This window comes from Podarcis liolepis (genome assembly GCF_965112155.1).
Source record: "Podarcis liolepis genome assembly, chromosome: 8".
NCBI lineage: Eukaryota > Metazoa > Chordata > Lepidosauria > Squamata > Lacertidae > Podarcis > Podarcis liolepis.
In genome coordinates, this window is record NC_139560.1 from 42556532 (window position 1) to 42582093 (window position 25562).

A 25562-nucleotide genomic window follows, 5' to 3' on the forward strand; every position below is an offset into this window, starting at 1 on the left:
ATGTTTAGAATGTTTGCATGTGTTTAAACCAGTTTGAAAGTGTGCTGAATGTGTTACCTGAATTGTAATATACAAATAAAATCTGCAAAGTGATTTTTAGACTGCAATCCTACTATACACACTCTGAGTAAAACCCATGGAATTCAGTAGGACTTCCTTCTAAAAGGCCATGCATAGAAGCACATGGCTATTTTCTCTCTTATTCTTAATGTTCTTTAAACATAGCTAGGAAGAATGGAACTGTGCTGCATATATGAAACACTTGATTCTCAAATTGACATGAATTGCTTTCAATAAGACAACTCTACACTAACTTTAACTGGTTATTGTTTGGTGTGACGTATTCTCTTTGACTTACTCATACTGAATTTATTAACACTCCTGTAATTCCAAGACCATTTGTAGTGCCTTTAACAATCTTTTGCAACAATCATAAACCCACTTATTCCAGAGTAGAAATAATGAAGCAACGTGACGTCATTAGACTTTTGTAAAAGTATAAGACAGTAATGGAAAACTGGAATGCGGGAAAAATGTCAACTCTTTTGTTCTTAAAAACTTTAATCCATTTTACATTTAAATTGGTAATTGGTCTTAAATCTACACACTATTTTCCTGGGCACTTTTGTTAGAAACCCAGTCATACCTTTTAATTACCTCACTTTCACTTTCTTGCTGCTTGATAAAGGGAGTGCTCCTAATCTGTATTCTCTTGCATCCCTCCTTCCCACGCCCAAATACTAGTACAGTGGTACCTCGGGTTAAGTACATAATTCGTTCCGGAGGTTCATTCTTAACCTGAAACTGTTCTTAACCTGAAGCGGCACTTTAGCTAATGGGGCCTCCCCCTGCCGCCGCGCCGCCGGAGCACAATTTCTGTTCTCATCCTGAAGCAAAGTTCTTAACACGAGGTACTATTTCTGGGTTAGCGGAGTCTGTAACCTGAAGCGTAAGTAACCCGAAGTGTATGTAACCCGAGGTACCACTGTAGTTCCATGTGAATTACCATTATTTATAATTTGCCCTGAGCACCATGGAAGGATGGGGTAAAAATCTAAATAATAATAATAATAATTGTACATATAGATAAATCTACTGCAGCAGATACATTTGATACTCTGTGATTGTGACTCTGTAGGTGTTCAATTTATCAAGTAGTCTCCTTTTATGCCCCTGTTATCAGATTCTGTTATATCTGCCATTTTATTATTATTAATTTATTATCTTTTTATGTCTCTATTATATGTTCCCAGGGAAGGTCACAACAATTTAAAACACAACATTAAAAATACTTTTAAAACAAATTGCAATCACAGTGTTTCTCAGTTTGGTCTTATGGACTTAATACAACATGATGCTTAACAGCTTTCCTACAGAGGGCAAAGTCACTATGGAGAGGAACCATGAGAGTAATGCTTCTGTGTTAAACGGTAGACTGAAAAATATCCCAACAGGTGAAGATTTATTTCCTCGAGCCCCATGTGCTGGCTCCCTCCAAAGCTTCTCCTAGCCATGTAGCAATGGCACAATCCTCAGGCACTGAAGAGGTTGCAGTGGAATCTGTTCCTCATCAAATGAAATCTCCACTTGAAAAGAATGATATGCTCAGAGATGCGTCTAGTAACGCCAAACCTTTCATTAGTTGCTCCAGTAAAGCAATGTCTACTGATGTCAAAATAATAAGAAGAGGAGAGGAATAATTGAAAACATTTATTTGTGTGTGTGTTTTTTTGGAGACTCCTTGATTTAGGGGATCAGCTGATTCCAGTGAAAGGGGGCATATGGTGAGGGTTCCAATATTAGGAATTGCCAGTGCCGTTAGCCTCAAAGCTATTAGGAATAAATTTCTGAAAACTTCTGGGCGCTGTATTCATAGGTTCCCCATCGGTATCATAATGGAAAGAATCTTAGAAGGTGTGTTTTCTTAACTACCAAGCTGAATTCTTGCCTGTTGAACATAGGACAGAAGCTTCTTCAATTTGTATTTACATATATATATATGAGCCAATGAGCCCTTCTTACTGTAAGTGGCACCACACTCATCTGATAACATGGCGGTAGGGCTGGATGACAACTGCCTCAAGATGGGTTTGATCTGCTGCTGACCCTCTATAACCAGATCATGTGTATCTAGATTTGTTATATATAGACTATCACCAAAGTACCTCCTTTGAAGCGTGGTTTAAATCCTAAGAGCCTAGTATATCCACCTGTTGCTTTGACATGCCGTGTTTGCAAGCTTCTGAAATGCATGATCAGCATTCATGAACCCAACAACATACTGGCAAATACGCAATATAGTTTCTGCAGACACTTATCACCTGATTAAGCTGGAAACCAGATCAACTGATAGTTCACTTAAAAAAAAGAAGGAAAGGCTTATGAAATATGAAATCATCAGAAAGTCTTATAATTTTGGATTAAGAAGCAATCTCCTCATCTTCATACAGATCCTTTTGAGGAAATGTGCATTCCAGGTTCACGTTAGTTTTGACTTTCAAGTGGGAGAAAAGTGACCCTCAAGGTAGTGTTCAGTGTGTTTGTCTTCTCTGTAAAGATTTGTTGCAGTGTGATATATCATATAGCATGCAGTTGCCTTTATGCAGGTAATTTCCAGATGTTCTTTAGGTCCTTTGTTACATGGCTTAATGAAAGATAACAACAACAAGCTTCCCGCTCTCACTCACTCTCTATATTGGTGTATACCAATCAGCTGTACTTTGTGACTATACCTTTATCAAACAAAAATAATTTGTTTGTACTTTTGCTGAAGGTGTAGCTTACATCCTGAAGTTACATTGAAATTCCTAGTAGTTTCATTCCTAGTAGTTTCAGAGTGTATGTATCTAGGGTTGAACAAGAAGCTCACATTCTTACTGCACATTAACTTCCTAAAGGTGTTATACATGAAGGCACTGAATGTCCTGTTTTGCATTCTTCAACCACTTCAGGAACAGACTACACATATACTGCAAATCTACAGGGTGTTGATCTACTCCAGACTAGATTTGGGGCTCCATAATGTACAGTTCTGCAAAGCTGTTTGCACTGAAGAAACTATATCCTGCTTATTGGGGAATTAAATTGAGCATTGGAGCATATTACACCTCAACTCCTTATAGCCTTGGTACAGACTATATGCAACAATTTGTGGAACGTTTTGAAATCTCATTGATTCCCACATATCTCTGAACTAATTCCCATGGTTAATTCCAGCCACAGGCTCATTCAGCTATAGCTAACATCTGTTATTTTTTTGTCTTTTTTCCCATTTGAAGACTGCCTAGAGAAATGTCATGTTGTTTTTGCTGGGTTCCTGGGCATGCTGGAATTAAATTTGGTTGCCCAAGCTGCCAAGATGGCAACTCACCTTGCAACTAAGATTCCCATTTAGTGATTCTCCCTCCCCAAGCTAAATCAATGGTACAGTGCCAAGAGCTGTGAGACAGTTGGAACAACAGACTTTGAATTCAAAATCAGTATTCCCATCATAAATACTTCCCTAAAAGAGCACTTCTCAAGAATTGCATGTCATTAACATTCCAGCAGTTCCTTCTGAAGAGAGAGGGCCTAATAGTGTTGCTGCTTTGCAGCACTTCCCTCTGTCAAATATCTTTTTATCTGCTTGTCAAAACTTGTCTCTAAATCCAGCCATCTGATTGGCACCACATGAGCCTAACTTCATTTTCTGGGTGAATACATTAATTAATGTGTCAATTTTCTGGTTTGCTGCCAATTTCCTCTGGTTTGCTGACCAGAAGATGCTTTATCAACAGAACATAACCTTATAGATGGCTTACTGAAATGCATCTTGTGCACATAACAGTGCAATATGGCCTAGATGTTGTTGCATCAAAATAATCTCAAATCCTTCCTCATATTGACATCAAATAGTATGAAGGCTTGTCAACCATTCTTAATGGGGGAACCTGGAAATGTATATGTGCAAATTTCAGTCATATTAAGGAATATTACAATCTAATTCATGGATAAGGTTAGATCACTATGCTATATTTTGGCCTATTGTTTATAGTTCTGTATATACAAAAATAACAAAAAATAATAATGTGATTCTTTTACTCCTCAGGTACTAAGTTTATTTTGTGAAGCTAGCAAGAAAGTGACTTTTAACGTGCCTTCCAAACTAGAAGCAGGAACATTAATTGGCAGATGTGAGTAACAATTACTAGAGCCTCTTTCTGTTGCTTTCACAATGATGTTCTGTTTTCTTCTCCCTGCAACCCATCTCATATTTATAGCGCACTCCAATGCACATTATTTTGGAAGCCTATCTGTGTTCAGTGGGGCTTATGCTTATTTACAGTATAGCATAAGCTTACAACTTTAATCCTGGATACACTTAATGGGCAGCAAGCCCCAACTGAATGGGGTTCCTTCAATCCTGGACACACTTAATGGGCAGCAAACCCCAACTGAATGGGGTTCCTTTCAAATAAATATGCATTGGATTGTGCTGCTATGCTGAAATCTTATGGTCCTTAGGAGGGTGCCCATGGGGTCATAGGAAACATTGGATCTCACTTTCTGAAGGCAGAGAGAGCGCTCTGACCTTGGAGAAGGAGATCAGATGCTAGATTCCCCCACCCACACCACTGTGAAAACTTCATTGAGTCAGTGTCAGGGCTCAGACATCAGTGGAGCCAGAAAGGGTGGTGGTGTAAGGGGTAGACAAGTAGAAGTATTGAACCTGAAGGATCACATGCATTTCTGCTCTCTTGACATGCCCCCTAAGCATACTAAACACCCCTGCCCTAAACCCATCCCCAGAAAATGATAGAAGAGTGCAAGAGGGCTCCTCTGCCCTTACAGTTGAAGCAGATGAACTGCCTCTAGTTGTGCTGCACTCTGCCACGCATTAGGCAGCATGGGATATGTATTTCATTATTGATTGTAAATAAAGCTTTCTTTTGAATCTATAACCAACAAAACTATTAAATAAGTTTTTGGATTTTGCATCTCATTCTCATCTGTAACCAGTTTATTTATCCATTCACTATTTGTTCATTTAATTGTTCTTAGTTTGAGTCATAGCCTTTTCCCCCAGTTGTGAAGGCTCTGGGTGGATAAGATCGACTTATTAGATTCATACTAGAGTGTCATGATCATGCTCTAGAAACTTTACCCTGACACTGCAACTATGTACAAATTTTAAAATTGTAAGCATGCAAATATAAATTTAGGACACGAAATTGGGAGTTGTTCTTTGCTGCTTTGTTTCTTGGTTTACAGTTTTTACTGTTTTTGTTTTGTTTTACAGTAAATCTGAGACAGTATCTTAGGACATCTGACCTGATCAGTTCAAGTGATCCTGATTTCATAGTACTAGAAGATGGTTCTGTATATACAACAAATGCTGTTTCTTTGTCTTCTGAGAAGAAAGCTTTTACCGTATCGCTTAATGACTTGCAAGGTCATCTGCAAAAGAAAATACATGTCAATTTGCTATCACATCCAAAAAAGGTAAGTGACATGCAATTTTTTTTTTTGATCAAAGTACATTTCAGTTATCTTCCTCGTTAGGCAAATATAGATGTTATAGGTACTGAAAAAGAGGTGGGGTTTTAGGGCGGGGAGAAGTAATGCTTGACATGACAGAACTGCACTGGAAGTTTCCTTGCCCCTGCAAGCAAACTTCAGCCATTGAAAAGGAGTGAGAACATTATGATTATGTCATATATACATTCCAGTATGGATGAGAGAGAAGGAGGATACATCATTCTGCTTCTTTTGACAGCAGCTTTGCAGTTCCTGTAATGTCCATTTTTGGCCTTAATCCTGTAATGTCCATTTTTGGCCTTAATTGACTGTCAACAGAACATTTGATTTAGCATATAACTTAAGCTCTCGCTTCAGGTAAAGAGGAGGGCTGAATTTGTCTCTTTATTGCCCAGTTAAAACTGATGTAGCAAAAAAGGAATTATCTTCATCAAGGACATTAGAATTCCAAAAACACACACAAACATAATGAAAATAGAGGCATGAAAAACTGAAAACAGTTATGCAGGGTTGAAGTACTAAAAAAATCACCATACCAGAATGTTATAGCAATTCATGGAGAAAAAGATGGATACCATGGTGAAATGCTGGAGAACGTTAATAGGAACAACACAGTATAGGAGAATGGAAAAAGTAAGGAATTACTAGAATATATTAGTAATGTTTGTTTCTATTTCCTGAACACAGGCTCATAAAACAGGAGAGACTGTTCTTAGACGAACTAAACGAAGATGGAGTCCTCTTCCAACCCTAATAATGGAAAACTCACTAGGACCTTTCCCAATGCAAATTCAGCAGGTAACGTTTAATAAACCAGCCTGATTACACTCTATGCTCTAGCAAATGTGTTTTATGAATAAGATGAGTAGAAGAAACCTATGTAAGTTATGATCTTAGGATAATTCTAATGACTTTTTGAGAAGCCTTGAACATGAAAAAGGAAACATCAATGATATCAATACTGTTAATGACTAAGTAGTTGCTGGAGAGTAATTTGTACCAGATAGAGTGGTCCTAAGCACACTTGAAAATCAGTTCTATTAAAACAGGACTTACTGCCTCAGTGTGATTATGATCTCATTGCCTAAACAGTGTGTACTAAATTACACTCCTGTATAAATGGTGAAGGATTTTAAAAGAACAAATATTTGTCATGTTCTTCAGGAGTCTGAACTAACTTTGGTACCAGAAAATTAAGAGACAAATTGATACTTTAATTCTGAGATACTAGCTATAGTATGATGACTTACGTTTTTCTGTTTTATACATCATTCTCTTTATACAGCTGTCTTCTGATACAGCCCAAAAATACAACATCACATATTCTATAAGTGGTCGTGGAGTCGACCAACCACCACTAAATTATTTTTATATTGAGAGGGAAACAGGAAATCTCTTTGTTACTGTCCCAATAGATCGGGAAGAGTATCCAGAATTTGAGGTAAGAATGCAAACTTTGTCAGTTGTAACAATTATAATATGAAGCCAAATGTGTTGTAAGTATAAAATGATGTGTTTTAAACAATGGATCAGTAGTGTGACACTTTGTTCATTTTGAGTATTTGAATTGGAATGGTAGGATCTGCAACCTTGTTCTGCTTTTACTAAGCAAAGCTTTTTCTGAGATACTGAATAGAACTTTATCTGATAGATGTTAATGATGGAGAAGTTTGACAGGGGAAAAGAATGTATAAAGTAAAAAGTTTGGATGTCTCTCTGATGAAACACAGAAATGTACTTGAGTTTAAGAATTCTACAGAAATATGGCTATTGGTAAAATGGAAACTGTAAACCTGTCAGTCTTTCAATGTTAAAGTATAAGAAACGTAAAACATTGGAAGTTCTTGTGTTTGTTCAGAAGCAAATAGCAATGCATTACAATAAAACCAATTATCCTTACATAGGTAGCTACTAAAAGTGTTCCCTCTTTTTTTTTACAGATAATTTGCAATGCAAGGACATTAGATGGCTATACTCCAGAGGTACCACTTAGACATGTAATCCGAATTGAGGATGATAATGACAACCCACCAATGTTTGACCCAGTTACTTGGGCTTTTAATGTTGTAGAAAACTGCAGAGCTGGTAAGCAGCTAGAAATTTTATAATATCATTTCAATTACTTTTATCCAATGAGTGAAATCTAATAGTGCCCTTCCACCAGTGGAATGAACCTTCACGTGTGCAACATGACTTGCTCTCTTTCCCCTCCTCCCTGCAGACCTCTGTGTGCTCCCAAAATCTTTGCTGAAGGATTGGCAAACCATCTGGAGCAAATGGGGGAGCAGTAAAGAGGAAGGAAAAAAAAAAAAGGAAAACCTGGATGTATAATCAGACATCTATTTGCCTGTCATTGAATGTGGCCCAGTGTTAAGATATTTAATCTTCTTACTTGGATGTTATATAATGGCAGATGTTAAGCCAGTGTAGGTTAATATTAATTTGTTTTACTATACTGTGTTGGATTTTAAAAGTATTGACTGCACCATCCCCTTGGAATGGGGCAGGTTAGTAATCTAATAAATAAATGCATGGGCAAACACACAAATACATACAATTTCACTAATTATGCATGAATGTGCCATATTATTATTATATTGAGCATTGATATATATGAACATACACCAAGTCAAATGACTAGCCCATCTAGTCCAGAATTGTCTACTCTTATTAGCACCAGCATTTTAGGTACTGAAGCAGAAATCTTTCCCATCACCTGCTCCCTGATCATTTAACTGGCGGTGCCTGTGATTGAACCTGGGAGTCAGGACCTTCTGCTTTCAAAATATGCATTAGCACTGAGCTATAATCCTTCCCATCACATTTTTCAAAAGCTTTCAGATTAGACCATGTATTTGCATCCATATTCATTTCAATGACTCTTGATATAAATGCTAGTCAGATTTATAACTGGTCTGTCCAGTTTGAAGAGTGTTTGCATTTATCTGTGTATGTTTGTAACTGGGTAAACCTTTGCTCCAAAATAGTGAAGATATTATTTACTATGTAGAATAAAAGTTGTATCTCATCAAAACATGTTTTCATCATTCAGCATTTAACTGCTGCTTATGAAGACAGAGATAAATGTTAGATGGCCATTAACAAAATGAATGTAACACGAACAGCATCAGTGAGAAGATCTGCGCCTACTGTACGCCTAGAATATCGTTTGACAGCAGCAATTGCGCACATGCTTATTCGGTGCAATTTCATGTAATTGCTAACTTAACAAATTTCCATAGGTATACATGGGGAGCAAGTGATTGTAAGACCACGTTTTAGACATCGGCCTGCAAAGATTTATCAAAATATGATAATATGAAACCTAGATTATTTTCTTAGGCAATTTCCTCCATTAGGAATCTCTGTGATTCAAAAACTGCAGATCATTACAAATATATGTAATTAATTGAAAGCTCAGAATTACTTCTTTTTAAAAATCACATAAACAGTGCAGGGCTTCATCTACTGCTGCATATCTTCTGTTCATTTCACCAGGGCTTGGGCTGGAATCCCTTGCATTAACCCAGGCATAGGAAAACTCGCCCCTCCAGATGTTTTGGGACTACAACTCCCATCACCCCTAGCTAACAGGAGTCCCAAAACATCTCGAGGGCTGAGTTTGCCTAGGCCTGCACTAACCCAAATGAAGTAAGGAGAGGTTTCAAAGCAAAGCAGCAGTCCATAAGCGTTATTAAGGCTGAAGTTAACAACCATGTATTGTATTTTCTTTTTGAGTACTTTAGGCAGGGGTTGCGTGTGTGCCGTATTATTAGGCTAGATCTCCAACGATAATTTGATCAGTATTTTTTAGTATAATCTTAAGAAGGTTACAATGATAATCTGTGTATGCAGGTACCGTGGTTGGACAAATAACTGCAACGGACAGAGATGAACCTGGTACACTGCACACTAAACTGAAATACAGAATTGTGGGCCAGAATCCTGTACCGCTTCAAGGTTCCTATACATTCACTATACATCCAGATACAGGTTCTATTACTGTGGCATATCCAGTTCTGGACAGAGAGGTAATTTTATTGAAAGTCTAATGTTGTTATTTAGCATTATGCCTATGAGTAAGGCATAATTTGACGGGGAGGCGGGGCGAGGACGCATGAATCTCTGGGAAATTTATAGTTTGCTTGCTTGACAAACTCATTATTTTGTTGTTGCCGTTGATACCTCCCTTCTCTAAATCCTATGCAGAAAAGAGAGTTTGTGTTAGTGGCAGGTTGTTACAGGAGATACAAGCTGCTGCTTAGTCCTGCAAAAATACAACAGAAAGGGAGGTGACCTATCTTGTCTTTCATCAACGGGGAAAAAGGGAGAGGTTCTCTCTCTTTCCATCACTTTTTTGCAGGAGGCAGCAGTGAGAATGAGAGAAAGGGTACTTGATGGACTTCTGCATAAGAAGCCTTAAAAGCATTTGTTTAGCTAGGAACTCTGGTGGTTCCCTCTGGTGAAGTTCTGGTGGTTTCCTCACTGCGAGAAGTGAAGTTACAGGGAACCATGCAGGGCCTTCTTGGCAGTGGTGCCCACCCTGTGGAACACCCTCCCATCAGATGTCGGTGAGATAAAGTACTACACAACTTTTGGAAGACATTTGAAGGCAGCCATGTATCAGGAAGTTTTTAATGTTTGGCGTTTTACTATGTTTTTATATGTGTTGTAAGCTGCCCAGAGTGGCTGGGGAAACCCAGTTAGATGGATGGGGTATAATTATTATTATTATTATTATTATTATTATTATTATTATTATTATTACAATATGACTAAAGAGAGTCAGTATTAAGAGGATATTGTGTTCCATTGGCCTTCCCCTCCCATTACTGTGTTTATATTGTACTATATTCATATACTGTTTGCTGTGTTCTTTTTCAGAAAATAACGACATACACAATACTGGTAGAAGCAAGAGATATGGGAGGTCAGCCCTTTGGTTTGTGCAGTACTGCAACAGTTGTAATTGAAGTTGATGATGCAAATGACCATGCACCCATGTGTGAGCACAGCATGGTATGTTTGCTGCCTTCACACTTCTTAGAACATTACTCTTCATTTTAAGATCTTCTGCATTCTCTCTTTTTTATTTTCTTTTTGTCATTTGCATGAGTTTCATAATTATGTGTCCAAGCCTGCAGCTTTTAACTCTATTCTGATTGCATCAGCCCTGGTTAAGAAGCTGGACTCTGTTTCCTTATCAATAAGAAGTATAAAGATACACACTTTGTTTCAGTTGCTGGCAGAGGTTTAATCTCATCATTGCATTATATCTTAAGCATTAATATTTTAAGGCTATAATTTATCAACCCATAGCAATTTGCAAAAACATATATGACAGCATGTGCATAGAAAACTATGTTGCGGTGACCATATGGTTTTGAAACAATTTTCTGAAAATCTTGTTCATTTCAGTATGAAGCATATGTTAGTGAAAACACAGTTGGCGAAAAAGTAATGGACATCGGTGTCGTAGACAAAGATTCACCTGGAACACCTGCCTGGCATGCTACCTTCAACATTATAAAGGGAAATGAAGATGGTGCTTTCAAAATTGTAAAAAATCCTGATTCAAATATTGGTACACTATGTGTTGAAAAGGTAATTGCATTTCACAGCTTTTCTATATCCAATTGAATATAGTTTAATAAGTATTATGATAATTCCAATCATACTGAGCAATACAGAAGTGGGTAATAATTTTCAGCAGAGTTTAACACCTCTGACCTTCTGTGGCAGCACCGAGGTCCCTGAATTTAAATTTATAATTATTTCTCAGCAATGATTTTCCAGTCTGTATATTGGTCACATAGTGGCTGTGGTTGCATGACATGCTAAGCCAAATCTTGGTTACAGTTAAGAGCATAATCACAAGCCACGGTTCAGAAGACACACTATGTTAAAGCTTGACTTAGCTTAGTATCGCACAGCAGCAAGAAGTGCTGGGTAGAAACAAAGCAGCTGTGAGCTTCTCTCTGAGAGCCTAGATGCTTACTTGTTTGTGGTAAGCCAGAGTGGAGCGTCTCCACCCCCATTGTGCAGCTCAGACATTGTGGTCCAGCTCGAAGGGCCTTCTGGCAGTTCCTTCACTGCAAGAAGTGAAGTTACAGGGAACTAGGCAGAGGGTCTTCTTGGAAGTGGCGCCCACCCTGTGGAACACCCTCCCATCAGATGTCAAACAGATTACCAATTATATGACTTTTAGAAGACATCTGAAGGCAGCGCTGTGCAGGGAAATCTTTTTGTTTTTGAGCTTTTTAATATTTTGTTAGGAGACGCCCAGAGTGGCTGGGACAACCTAGTCACATAGGTGGCATATTAAATAATAAAATTATTATTATTATTTATTATTTGGTTTAGCATGTTATGTGAACCAAGCCATTGTAGATGTTTTATTCTTTTCATTTTAAAGTAGATGTGTGGGAAAGTAAGAAACTCACAATGCATTTGCGTTACGTAAAACTGTACCATCATTCCCAGTGTTCAGGTTTTGAGTGCCGTTGCTTATGTTGTCAAAATACCACCACCTCTGTACAAGAGGGAGGTATTAACAGGCTTTTCATAAGCACAAAATCTTTACATAAAATGCTAAGGGAGTGGACCACAAAAATACATTGTATTTTCCATAAGGCTCACCATCGCCACCTAGGGTCACATTGTATATTGCAATTAAAACACACTTAAATCGTTTTATTTATTATAGCTGAGTCCATGATGTCATCTGTGGGAAAATGGCTTAATGGACCTAATTTGGCCTGCAGGCTATGGGCCCCTTATGCTTGTTTTAAGGCAAGTGAAAAGGTTCAGGGCCAAAAGTGGGCTCTGGTCCAGCAGACAAAGAGCCAATAAAAACCCTTACTTCATTGACAAAACTATCTGTGAGGCAGAGACATTCCATCCACAACCTGCTTCTGAATAGGGAATCATCCCTCCATAATTGTCTGTTTTTGCTGTGAATATTAGAAAAATCTTGCCATTGACACACACATTTATTTATTTTCCAGGGGCTAGACTACGAAAGAAACAAGGAGAGAAAGTTGGAAATTGTTGTAAATAATGAAGCACCTTATTTCCTCCCACCAAATTCAAGAGCAGTTTCTACAAGTACTTGCGTCGTTGTTGTCAAAGTGCGGGATATGGACGAAGGCCCTGTATTTGATCCTTGTGTATTTTTTTTGAACATCAAGGAGTGTTTGCCTGCTGAAACGATGGTTGGCCAGTACACAGCAAGGGACCCAGAAACTGGAAATTCTGAAGGCATAATGTATAGTATTTTGTTGCCTAATTCATGTTATACTGTTAGTGTTAGTATTAATACAACCGTCTGATTCACAGATGTAGCAGCTGGCAGAGCAGGGTGGGAGCAGGCAGTGCATTGCTTTCCAAGGGAGAGTTTGGCACTTATAACCAGGGGAGAGGGGTGATGTGGCAATGAGGTCAGTAGGTGTAAGCTCAATGGCAGCAGCATTGGCTTGGCTCTGCCACTGTACCTGCACTGCCCAAACTTCCCTCCTACCTCACCCTCCCCTCTTTGTTAAAAGCAATGACCTCCATGTTGGGAAGCCAGGCAAGCAGTGCTGCTCTATCCCAGTCTGCCAGCTGTTACTGGTGATGGATAAACATTGTTGTACCTCTGTTGTTGCACCACTACATTGGGGGCTATCTGCACATTACACAAGCAAACCTTGTTCTGTTACACAGGAATACATGGGGGTACTGGGTTCATTCTGTGAGTTTTATGCTGGCCTGATGGTACTGCCATCCTCGTGGAGTATAGCCAGAAATGCCAGTGGGGAGCAGATCAGGTTGGAAGAACTAAGTATACTCTAAATTTATTGGACACCAGCACAGCAGGGAAATGCTCTGAACTATAGAAATGTCTTACGTATATACTAAAGACTACTACCTAGTATGAGGCTGCTTGAGAATCCATTGCTGTGTGATGGTGCAACACGGAGATTTGTACCAGCTTATTTAACTGCACCAGGCCTAAAAACCATTAAGATACAATGAAGCATATATTTTGGTGTTTGTTTCTAACAGCTGTATTTGTTCCTAACAGTTATAGAATAATAAATGATCCCTGTAACTGGATCACCATTGACAACGCAGGTCAGATCAGAACCACTAGACTTCTAGACAGGGAACAACCACAAATGCAGCTCTACCATTGTAATGTAACAGTCTCTGCAACGGACAGGAGTGAGTATTACATACTATAAATATATTACAAAGTTCAATTAAGTAGTCTACAAAACTACTGAATACGTATGTGGCAGAGCAAATACCACATCCAAAGCTGTGTTTGCTAGCTTCAGCTGGGGCGGGAAGTGTGTATATGTGGGGGAAGCTTTTTCTTCCATTTATTCTTTCTCAACCGTTCCTTGACTCCAGTGAGAGAGAGGGAAATCACACTGCTAGTCCCAGGGCTCATCATTTTGGGTCTTGTTTTTCTTTTGCCAGGGGTGGGACTTATTTGTTTTGTTTTTTTATTGGGTGTACAGTATGATCACTTTATAATACTTTTGTCTATACTATCAAACCCTTTTTGAACTAAGTTAAATAATGAACAATTAGAGCCAGTACTCATGCCATCCTATGCCTTTGAATGCTTAACCACAATTAAGAAATTAGGATTAACCTACAGACCCATGCATTCATTCCTTGGCCTTCCTTTGTTGATTGTGGATTCCCCCCTGCCAGCATTAACCATGGTTAAGCTTAACATTGGGACTAGTGTTAACTATGTTTGAAGCTAGCCATGATATTTTCTTAACCAGGTTTCTTAATAGTTTTTTTTTAATGTTTATATATACTTTAATTAAATTGACATTTTAAAACAAATTTGTACATGGGTTATGTATATCATAAGGCCACATAGAATATTACACAACATCAACAAACTATGAAACACATTAAAATGAAATCCACATAGAGGTTTACAAAGCAAGGGAAGATTCAGGCAGCACTGCTCGCCTCATAAATTGGTATAAAAATATAACTGCCATCCTTTACAAGAAAATATTGCCATTCAGGAATTAATTATTTTGTTTCCAGAGGGGCTGGCATGGGTGCTCAAAGTCTTTTATGAATATCCCAAGCCTCTGGATTTGCTTTCAGTCCATTTACATGATGTAGACACATGCCTTGCTCTTAGGGGTGCACACAACTTTCCCAGGCCTCTGTGTCAAAGAAAGGAAGGACCCGGTTCACTCTTCTGTTATTTAAAAAGCAATGCCTTTCCTCAGTGCTTTTCCCCCCTAAAAAATTGTTTAGGGGTACTCATATTTTCCTACTTATATTGAAATACTGCCCCTCAATGAGGCCAAACTTAGATTCACAAAATGTTTAGGGGTATGCATACCCCAGCGTACCCCCAGAAAAAAGCATTGCCTTCCCTAATGAATGCTAGTCGAAAAATGGAACAGCAGCCTGGAAATGCCTTGTAATTAACATCAAGTATGTAGGGGTGGGATCCATCTTGGGCACAGGCTATCTTATTGAGCCCATCTCAGATTCCATTGTTTGGGTGAGTTTCCTTGCAAGTATTTGTTGTGAACTGCTGTTGGAAATAGTAAAATTAATAATTTCAGAAGTGTAACTTATGAGTAGGACAAAGATATGTTAAATCATGGAAACAGCATTAAATTGTAAGGCTATAACTCATTCTTTGTTATTTCCTAGGTGGTAAAACAGGCACTGGAGTAATAGTGGTTAATCTAATAGATGAGAACGACAATTTCCCAGTGATTCCCAAGAGAGAGTACATAATTTGCAGAGACAGACAACCAGTTTGCCTTACTGCTGTGGATGCTGATTTACCTGAACATGGAGCCCCTTTCAGTTTTACTCTTCCTGACCGCATGGTCCCACAGTGGAAATTGACACAACATGATGGTGTGTGCTGCATTCCTAAATTTCTTGCATCTGCAGTAATTAATGATTTTGAAATAATGCTCGTCACTGAGTTGTGTTTTTGTTTCGTTTTTGGCAGAGAACTCTGCATACCTGGTACCAGCAGAGAATTTGCCATTTGGCGCTTACGAGATCCCTGTGATGGTAACTGATCGTGCAGGCAAAGGTGGAATCACTGACGTTCGTGTAATTATGTGTGATTGCACCACCCCTAGTGATTGCCGTTACTGGCCACGGGTGGGGCCACCGGTTGCACGTCAGACTCCTAATGTGACTCTTGGTCTTTGGGCCATCCTTGCATTGATTGGGGGATCCTTGTTGCTATTATGTAAGTATGTTATATATGAAATGTAGCATCTGCCATGAATGTCAAGTTGAAGGGCTATGTTATAAGATTGTTAAGACTGCTTTGGACACCTGAAGTTTGCAAAGCTGTGAAGATGGCTTATTTAATTCATTTATGTAAACAATTGTCCATTAAATACTGCATTGAATTGATACTATAGGCAATAAAAGAACTAATAATTTTTTTAAATGTCAAATGTACTTCAGGCTCTTTAAGTCCTATAAAGGTTCCTTTCCTTAAATGCATAGGCACCCCAATACAGCTAGCATATCTCTGCATATTGGAGTAGGTTTCTATAGGTGTATCCCTAGATGGATAGGGATGCACCTATACAAGTAAATGCTATGTGCCTGGCTATCCCCTCCAAGTCAGTTGCCAGGACTGAGTGTATGGAGTCATTATTTAAATCTAGAATTCAAGCAATTGACATTTGGGAAGGTGGAGCAGGGGGCTGGGGTCCCTTTGCCTAATTATTTCCTTCCAGCTAGTGAACATATTGGAGAAAGAGCTCATATGGTTTCCACTGGATAAAATTGTGCATTTAAATGATTTTTAGACATCCAGTGGATTATCTGACTACTCTTGGCTTTTGCTTCTGATATGTACAGAACTGTGCCTTGATTTTAACTAGAGAGAAGTGCTGAAACTTGTTCTGATTCTTAAAATACTGCAGTAGTTTGTGGTGGTTGCTTTTGAATAGTAATATATATATATATATATAAAATTTTCTAAGTATTTAAACTGGATTTTATGGCAAGGTGACTTATATCAGTGTCAATTGCAATTAAACCAGTACACTACTGAATATGGACTGGGTGAGGTAGATTTTCAGGGAACTACTCACTGTCACATCCAGGCCCTTGGGCAAGACACCCTCCCTTCATTCCCCTGCTCAGTGAGGCTGCTTCATGTTGGTAGGTCCACCCCTGCCGGAGGGTGGGCTCTTGGCAAGTATCCAGTCCTGTCAACCTTTGATGCCAGTTCTGTTAGTATTTAACCAACACATTATTTGACTTGCTCATTTACTCTAACAGAGTGATTGGCACTGTGTCTTTCTTGCACATACTGCTTAGGAGCAAGTTCAACTGAAGCTGGTCTGGAGCTTTCTTGGAAACAAATATATATATATTATGTCTAAGTAGCGGGTTTTTGCGATGGTACTCACTGGTATGGAGTACTGCCACACCTCTTTTTTGCTGTCCGTGGCAGACATGAACCTGCAACACCTTTATCAAGTTATGAATACCAGCACCTCACTTTTTACCCCAAAACACTGGGTCTGAGCATTCATAAAGAAAACCTGTGTGGATTGTAGTTAAGAGTGCTGAACTTAGATTGGTGAGACCCAAGTTCAAATCCCCAATCATCCACTGGGGGATTGCTAGGTCACTTTGGGCCACTGATTTTCTATTCTCTTTTAAACTATCTCATGAGCCTATTGTGTGGATGAATGTGGGGGGAGGGCATAGACTGCTGATGATGCCATCTTGGAGGAAGAGGGTGGTAAAAATATTGTTAAGAAATAAAAGGCTAATAATAATATGTAGATGCCCTGATGCCTTATTGTATCTGATTCTTTTTCCTCTCCCCATCCGCTTTTCCAGTAATCCTGATAACACTTTGCGGCTGTTGTGGTGCTGCACCTGTGAGTAGCAGTAAGCATGTGTGTGATGATTTAGCTAATCAGAACTTGATCATTTCAAACACTGAAGCACCTGGTGAAGAAGTAATGGTAAGTTGCTTTATCTGCTCATTATTTCTTGGGCAATAGGTGCCCCCCCCACGGCTTCAGAGCAAGTGGAAGGAGGGGGAGGGAACTTGATTTGAGAAAGTGAAAAGATTTTAATATTGTTTAAATGCTGAAGCAGAGAGGGCTAGATGGGAACAGATCTGAGAGTGAAGGCATTCTAATTATGTGGAATGACAAGACATAACAAAATATATGTTGCGTTAAACAACTTTTTTAAAAAAACAAAAACTGGCCTTGCACTGGTATTCTATCAGCCTCCTGGCTGCTATTTACCCCTAAAGATGATGTCACAATCCTAGGGAACAAATAGTAATGGGGAAGACAGTTTTTGGCATTGGATTCCCAATCTGTACTGGGAAAGCAGCACTGCACCAGGACTGCCTCACGTTCGAAATTAAATGCCGCCAATATACATGCTTTTCAAAAGCTATTAGTTTGGCTTTTAAGGGAGATAAAGAAGGAGAATGGGACAAAAGAAGAGACTATATATAAGGTGTTGGGGAAAAATATTAGTTGTAGTTTGAATGCTGGAACTAATATAAATCCCATGGTATCTCAGCCAATTAATCTCAAGAATAAAAAATAGGGGTAATGTATTGCTGATTACTGTGTTAATTTTTAAATCAGAGTTTAAGTTCATATATACACCACAGTATATAGTGGATTCTTATTCTTATAGTGGATGGTAATAAGCATTTGACACTTTATTCTTAACTAGCTTGGATGAGAGAACTGAACTTAGCTAAATGTTACATCATGCACACAAGTATAGAATATTAAGTGTACTTAGTATTAGCTACCATCTTTGCTTTAAGGAAAGCTGCTTATTATTTCAGTTAAAAGTATTTTAATGGCTCAAGCAAAGAAAATGAGACACTGAACAGTTCAAGTTTTCTTTATGCACATACACCCATTTTAGCCAGAATTTAACAAGTCAGGTTGAGCTGCACTTTCTAGGCTAAGGTTAATTGAGTCATTTCCTTTTCTGAGTGTTCATCCTCCACTGGGGAAATAGTTATGATATTTGGCAGTGGGTAACAGACAACAATTACTCCAATCCTGAACATCTGTGTGTGTAGGGAGGACTTCAGAGTTGGGGTATTTTGAATTCCATTTATCCCAGGGCCACAGAAGTTGCCTATGTCTTACACAAATGTAAGTGGAGGAGGATAAACAGGAGCTATTACTTGATGTTAAGCAAAATCAGGGATAGTTAATTGGATTGGCTTCCATTGTATACCTACTGGAAAGACTTGAATACCCAGCAGGGAATACAGAAATCCAAATGGCATTCCTTGTTCTCATGGTTTCTCATAATGTCCAATTCCTTCTTCCCAAGCACCCTAATGTATTTCTTTTGCTGTTTTTTTTCTTTTTAGGACCCCAATATACTTCCTGTGAAAACAGGAAACATGGTTACTTATGATCAAGGAACTCTTGGAGTGAAAACTGGAGGACAGGAAAGCTTTGAGATGGTCAAGGGACACCAGACACTGGAATCAGTCAAGGGCGGAGGACACCACACCTTAGACTCTGTTAAAATGGGGCATCAGACATTAGAAAGAGGAGGATATGGACAATCTGCGATGGATGCATATAGATACAATTATTCAGAATGGCAAAATTTTACACACCCTCGCCTAACTGAGGTAAGCACTGTTAAACATACTTTTATTCAGAGCTCACATCTTCTTAGCTGGATATAATATTAATGGCCTGCAACTATAGGTGATATTTTCTGAGCAAATGTTTAGGATTTACTTTGAAATCGCCCTGCAGCTTGGAATGTGAAAAGCAATCATTTAGTTTTAGTGTTTGGATTTAGAAAAGGTAACCTGACCAGGTATTTGTTTCGTATATCTGTGTTGTTTTAATTTTTTTTTTCCTGTAGTGATTCTCTCCTGCTTTGACCTCATCTCTCATTACTCCTCCAGTATTGACCACGGTTGATAGTAATGGCTGTAATGTCGCCCAAGAAACTGTATATGTTATGAACTGGGCTCCTAAATCTGAGCCTGCCCTGTAATAAGCAATATATAACTAGGGTGTCCCCACTCCCAATTTATCTGAACATTGCTTTTTTAAAAACTGATAAGGAAGTTCATTGCATTTGATTATTACGTATGTGATCAGTAGGTCTGATTTTGTTAAATTCGTCATAGAATGAATGATATAGACCAATCATGTGCATTTTTTGTATATAGGAACCCATTAGAGGACACACTCTGATTAAAAATTAAACATTGAAAGGTAAATCCACGAAATCATTTTTATGTCATGTTCAGGTTAGTTTAAGAAAACAAGTAACACCCAGTTTTTCCCCCTATGCAGAAGGTATATCTCTGTGGACAGGATGAAGAGCATAAGCATTCCGAAGACTATGTCCTTTCATATAATTATGAAGGAAGAGGATCGCTGGCTGGCTCTATAGGCTGCTGCACTGATCAGCAAGATGAAGAGGCGCTTGACTTTTTAGATCAGCTGGAACCAAAGTTTAGGACATTAGCAGAAACCTGTATAAAGAGATAAATGTGCTGACAACAATGCAGAGAATTATCGCCCTTTCCACAGGATAACAACTTGAATACAAAATATTTTTATGTCTCTCCCCCCCCCCCACTTTTCTCGTGGGAATAGTTAATCAGAAGACATTCTGACATTAGGTTTGTCAGTATCAAACTTTCTGTTCTTAAACCTCTGGATACTCTGTGCTATTTGACCTACCTACATGTGTACTGCCTTAGATTTACACCAAAAAGTATTTTTTTAAACCAAATGTACAGTCAATATTGTAGTCGCATAACTTTTCAAAATAGCAACAGAGTTTCTAGTGTTCTCTGCATCTACCGTTACAGGGAGGCAAAATGCATTCTTTATCATTTTAAGAACTGAGCTTCAAAAATTTCTGGCTGTTTGGGTCTGGGTTATAGCAAGCATGGTTTGATTCATATGAATCTTTCCTTTAGTTTTATAGAAATAAACGCTAAATACTACTGCTGAATGTTAAAATAGTTATTCATTTCTTACATTCTTAAGAAAAACAGGGTTTCTAAGTATTTTTTAAAATGGGATCTGTAACAAAATTTGCAGCCAGCCATGACCTTTTCTAGAATACTCCATACCCCCCTACAGTCCCAGTTTCCCCAAAACACAGCTTATTGTGGCTACTGAGCATGCATGCATTGGGCCGATTTGATTCTCCCTCTACATTTTTCTTTTTAAGCATATTCACCTGATGAGCACCTCCTCCTTGAGTATGTTGCTTTGATTATGTAATGATTGATACTCATAGAATACGTTCATTATTAGCAGGGCTTTTTTCCACCCTGAACTCACCAGAATTCAGTTCTGCCACCTCTCAGGTGGGCACCATTGCCATTCTATGAGAATGAGGTGGTGTTCGTGGAGTGTTCCGGCATCTCTTTTTCTAGAAAAATAGCACTGATTATTAGCATATATGTAATGGCAGAGGGGAGCTGGCCCTGCGAACGCTAATGTTGCTTTAGCATACATGAATGGAGCACAGTGGTAGTGAGGTCAGTCTGTGCAGGTGCACTGGCAAAGCTCACCTGGCACAGCTCCAACCTCACCAGCTGCAGTGATACTGGTGTTGCGAGGGCTACACTGTATGGACTGCCTAGATGAGTTTAATTAGGCCAAAGCTCTTAAATTAGTAAATAGAGAAGGAAGAGAGTGAAATGTTTTAATGTATATATGTACACATTTTTCTTTGTACTGAATTTTTGTGTTCACCAAATCTGACAGCATTAGTTTGTATGTTCAAATCCACTGGAGGAATAAGTATAGAAATTAAAATGTGACATTGAAAACATTTGCCAAGGCCACAGTTTCCCCCCAAAAGACTTTAGATTAATTCAAAGTATAATAATTGTATTTGCCACTCTAATACAGCTGAGTGTTAAAATACTACGATAGGAACTGGAGAAAATTGCTAGTATTCAGGCACAACTTATTGTTGACTCCTCCCATCTCAGGAAAAGTGGGGAGCTGAACTTGGAGCAACAAAGGTATGATCTGTGCTGATTCTGTTATCACGTAGTGACAGGTGCTTTGCACTTAACATGCATGAATGTGCCTATTGTATACGGTTCTGATGGAATAAACGTTGACTGATATTTTTTATACATCTGTATACATACAGTTTGTTTGGGAATTCAAGAGAAATGTATTGGAAATTTTTAATTGTAAATAAAGGGAAGGAGGTGTGCTGTAGCTGCTGTTTTGATGTTACACATCATAGTCTTCTCTTTAATCAAGTGGATTTAAAGATATGCATTTAAAAAACTGATTTTAATAAAGCAGATGTTGTTTCTTTGCTAGAAATTAATTGACCTAAAATGAAAGGTTTTTATTCTCATCAAGTTGGTATTTTAGGCTTTTCTTTTGTGCTTTATTATGCTCATGTCAGTGCCATTGAGCAGAGAATAATGAGTTTGATTCTTCTGGTGCACTAAGGATCTTAAACACTGAAGATCCTGTTACTTTGGTGAAATTGGTATATAGTCTATTTTAAATAGGTTTTTTTCCTAGTACATCTCATATTAGTCTTCTCGCCTTTATGCTATAGACATATATCTCTAGATCTGCAGAATCCAGAGAAGATATTTAAAATGTTGCAAAACATTACAAGGCCTTAACTTACCAATAATATAACTTTTAGGTTCAGGGTATTTTCAGGGGTTGGGTTTCTAATGCACAGACTTCTGAAGTCACTTCTTCACACTTAACACTCACTGGCTTACATGGGTGTGTTATTAAAAAACAGGCCCTACTTTGAACATCAGAGCCCTTAACCAGGTTACAATCATGATGAAGTCTCATTGAAATAATTGGGATTTAATTTACACATGAGTACTTTCTTGCATTTGCTTCAGTGGGACATGGATGACTGATTAACCTTAGGTAGATTGTAGCCCCTATACAAAAGACAAAGCAAAAGTTGTAAAAACTGATGGAACAGAAAGAAGATGAATGAATGGGCTGTATCAAATACTACATTCTTGGTATTTTTTCTGGCAATAATATAAAAAGAAAATGGAGAAATCATGGGTTTTGTGGTTTACTTTTAAGCTTTGAGAAAAAGTAAAAACAGAAATACAGGCTTCTCTGTTTGTATCTTACACTCCAAATAATTCATATACCAATGTATAAAGCAAAATCTAAGAGCAAATTAAGTATATAGTATTCTGAACTAATTCTGCTAAATTGCAAGCTTGCAAAAGTAGTAGCTACGCCTTATTGAGTAAGAGTTTTTGTATGTCAGGCTAGCTTACCCATCAGTTTAAATCTGCCTAAGTAATGTTGCAATGTTATTGGGTGTTGCACTGAGTCACAACAGCTATAAATCTGATGCAGGGGCTTTTGCTGAAAAGAAAACACAGTATGGCATAAATGTACTAACTGATGAGCTATCACAGAAGGTTTCACTTCAGCTCCTTCCCCTCATTTGTGTAACATTTAAACATCTAAGAAGAACCTGTTCAAAGTTATTGGAGAAGATGGAAGTCTCCAGAAGAATACTTTACTTTGAGAAGTTTTCTGTGGTTTTAAAATGGAGACCAGCTTTGGGTCCCTAATTTGTCACTACCCACCCCCCGCTAATCCTGAGTTGTGTCAATGACTGTATTCATTGAAACCAAGGTAGTCTTACAAATCTATTTTGTTTTTTAAAACAATATAAATTGCAAAAAGCCAATTACAGTATAAACTAAGAAAAATGTTGCTATTTCTATTGGTTTTCTTCTAAATACGAAACGCCATGAAATAAAATATGAACTCCAAATCATACACTATATTTTCTGTTTCCTTAATTTAGTTCATGTTTATAAAAGGAACCCTAGAATCGTAGTGTTGGAAGGGACCACAATGGTCATCTTGTACAACTTCCTGAAATGCAGGAATCTTTTTGCCCAGTGTGGGGCTCAAACCCATGACTCTGAGGTTAAGAGTCTGGTGCTCTACCAACTAAGCTATCTCTCTCTGATGAAGAGTGCAATCTTAAGTGGGGAATGAAGTAGTGGATGATATGCCACTAGCAAACCTTTGCTGGTTTGTGCTGTTGGGCAGGGGTCGGGTGTAGATTATCTATCTGCACACACATGTCCTGACTTCCTCAAGGCAGTGGATCTGGGGTTAGGATTGCTTTGAGCAGTTGGAAGTGAGATGTGCCCAGTTAAAAGCTTAACTTACCTGTAAATTTACTAGATGACCTGAGGCAACCCAATATCTCTCAGATCCCTAGATTACAACTGGTGGGCTAATAGTGCCCTCCATATTAATGCTGACGCACTCTGTGTAAAGTCCTTTGAGCGCTGAGGCAAAGTGCTGTAAAGTAATGCAACATATTAATAGGTAATGGTTTTTAGCATTTTGCACTGGGTTATTTCCTCTGCCTCTTCAACCAGTTACTCCCTATTTGCTTGCTCTGCTTTTGGGTACAAACTATTAGAGTCCCAAAGATGACAAGTATCTGTTTAAATTTAACAAAGCATTAATTTAACTATGTTATTTGTAATGTTTCTTTGTTACTACAGTGTGCAAATACGGTGCCTTTCCTAGCTGCATCTGTTTATCAAAGAGTCTTGGAGGACCCATAATGGTGGATAAGCCTCTCTAAAAGTCAGGGTGTCAACCACTATCCATCTTCCATTGCAGTGTGCAGCTCAAATGGAGCATAACAGACCTTGTTTGCATCCTACATGAATCACGTGTACCCTAGAATGTGGCCAAATACTTCTTTAAACTGCATCAAGGTTCTGTGGCAGTCTGCTTGATATGGAAAGGCTGCCTGACAGCAGAAATTGTGAGAACCCCTGTACCAGGAAATCCACAGAATTATAAAATTTGCTGGGCTGGAGAGATAAAAATGTAAAATAACATATGATTGTCATGTAAAGTTGAGAGATTTGTATTAAGTATTTATAACTTTACAGGCTATAGGTGTATATCATCTTTTATGTTCTTTACCTCACCAGCAAAATGCTTTGACTCAAAATGAAAAATGATTTGCTCTCCCCAATGACGTTCTTCTCAAGAACTGTCTCGTGTAAACATCTTGTTTAATTTCGTATCTTAAATACATTTTGTACAAGAGTAATAAAGTTGCTTTTATTTCAAAATCAAAGGGACCTACTATAGAATTTGCTTATTTCTTATGTGTTCTGTCTGATGCTCACTGGCAGGTACTGCTGCAAATATGGGCAGAGTTTCACCAGGGGCTCATTCATTGCCTAGTCTGTAGTGCTACTTCTTTCTTCTAAGTTGTCCAGATGGCAACCAGTACCCATTTCATAGATGTTGGGCAATATAATATCCTTGTTTTCCAGATATAATGATTTACTAGGCCCAGTTTCTAGCCACTGGCAACATGGTTGGGCAGTTTGTAAGTCCTGCAGGTTTTCTAGAGCACACTTTTCATCACAACAATGAAAGAAGCTTTTAAAATGGTAAGCTGCCTAATATACTGTCTATTTGGAAGTAAATGGAACAGAGAGGATGGAGAAGGTATACAGTAGTCATTGCAGCAAACTGATGGATGTGTGAAAAGACAACATATGGGAGCCTCAAAAGGATATTTCCCAACTTTGTATAGTTCTATACCAGAAATACAATTGCTGCAACCTTAAATCATTCATAACATAAAACTGCATGTATCCCAAAAACCTCAAACATTTGACACCACCTACTATATGGAAAAAAAATCAGCAAGTGGATAGGAAAAAATGTCTCTGCTTTGAAAGCTGTAATTCTTGATTAGTAGGATCTCTCTAATGCTGTTCTGGACAATATCTAGTGCTGTTTACAGAATCCAGCAATACAAGCCTGGTAAGGCATAATCAAAGGGACTTTTTAAAAGGATTAAATCAAGCCCTCAAGAAGAGCCAGGGGCCAAGACCCCTTTGGCTCATGCATCTGGGTGGGTACCTCCCACTTAAATACCTGAGGGGTGGGAGGAAGAAACAGAAGCTCAGGATACAGACTGAAGTTCCCAGGTGTTTCCCTTCACTTCCA

The 25562-nt window shown here is 38.4% G+C and overlaps 1 protein-coding gene across 2 annotated transcripts in view; it reads left to right on the plus strand.

Annotated features, from left to right (window-relative positions):
* LOC310713492 (desmocollin-1-like) overlaps positions 1–24675 on the plus strand; it is a 28174-nt gene extending 3499 nt beyond the window's left edge. Inside the window, exons 2-17 of one of the 2 annotated variants that reach the window (XM_083517702.1) lie at positions 4088–4172; positions 5279–5481; positions 6205–6315; positions 6803–6958; positions 7458–7602; positions 9373–9548; positions 10402–10536; positions 10936–11121; positions 12525–12784; positions 13583–13722; positions 15205–15417; positions 15515–15763; positions 17386–17513; positions 18911–19180; positions 19736–19781; positions 19863–24675. In XM_083517702.1, coding sequence (XP_083373828.1) covers positions 4088–4172; positions 5279–5481; positions 6205–6315; positions 6803–6958; positions 7458–7602; positions 9373–9548; positions 10402–10536; positions 10936–11121; positions 12525–12784; positions 13583–13722; positions 15205–15417; positions 15515–15763; positions 17386–17513; positions 18911–19180; positions 19736–19771 — 2493 coding nt within the window. In that variant the 3' untranslated portion in view covers positions 19772–19781; positions 19863–24675. The remainder of the gene's footprint in view (positions 1–4087; positions 4173–5278; positions 5482–6204; positions 6316–6802; positions 6959–7457; positions 7603–9372; positions 9549–10401; positions 10537–10935; positions 11122–12524; positions 12785–13582; positions 13723–15204; positions 15418–15514; positions 15764–17385; positions 17514–18910; positions 19181–19735; positions 19782–19862) is intronic. The other variant, XM_083517701.1, reaches the window with a different exon arrangement.
* The last annotated feature ends 887 nt before the right edge of the window (positions 24676–25562 follow it).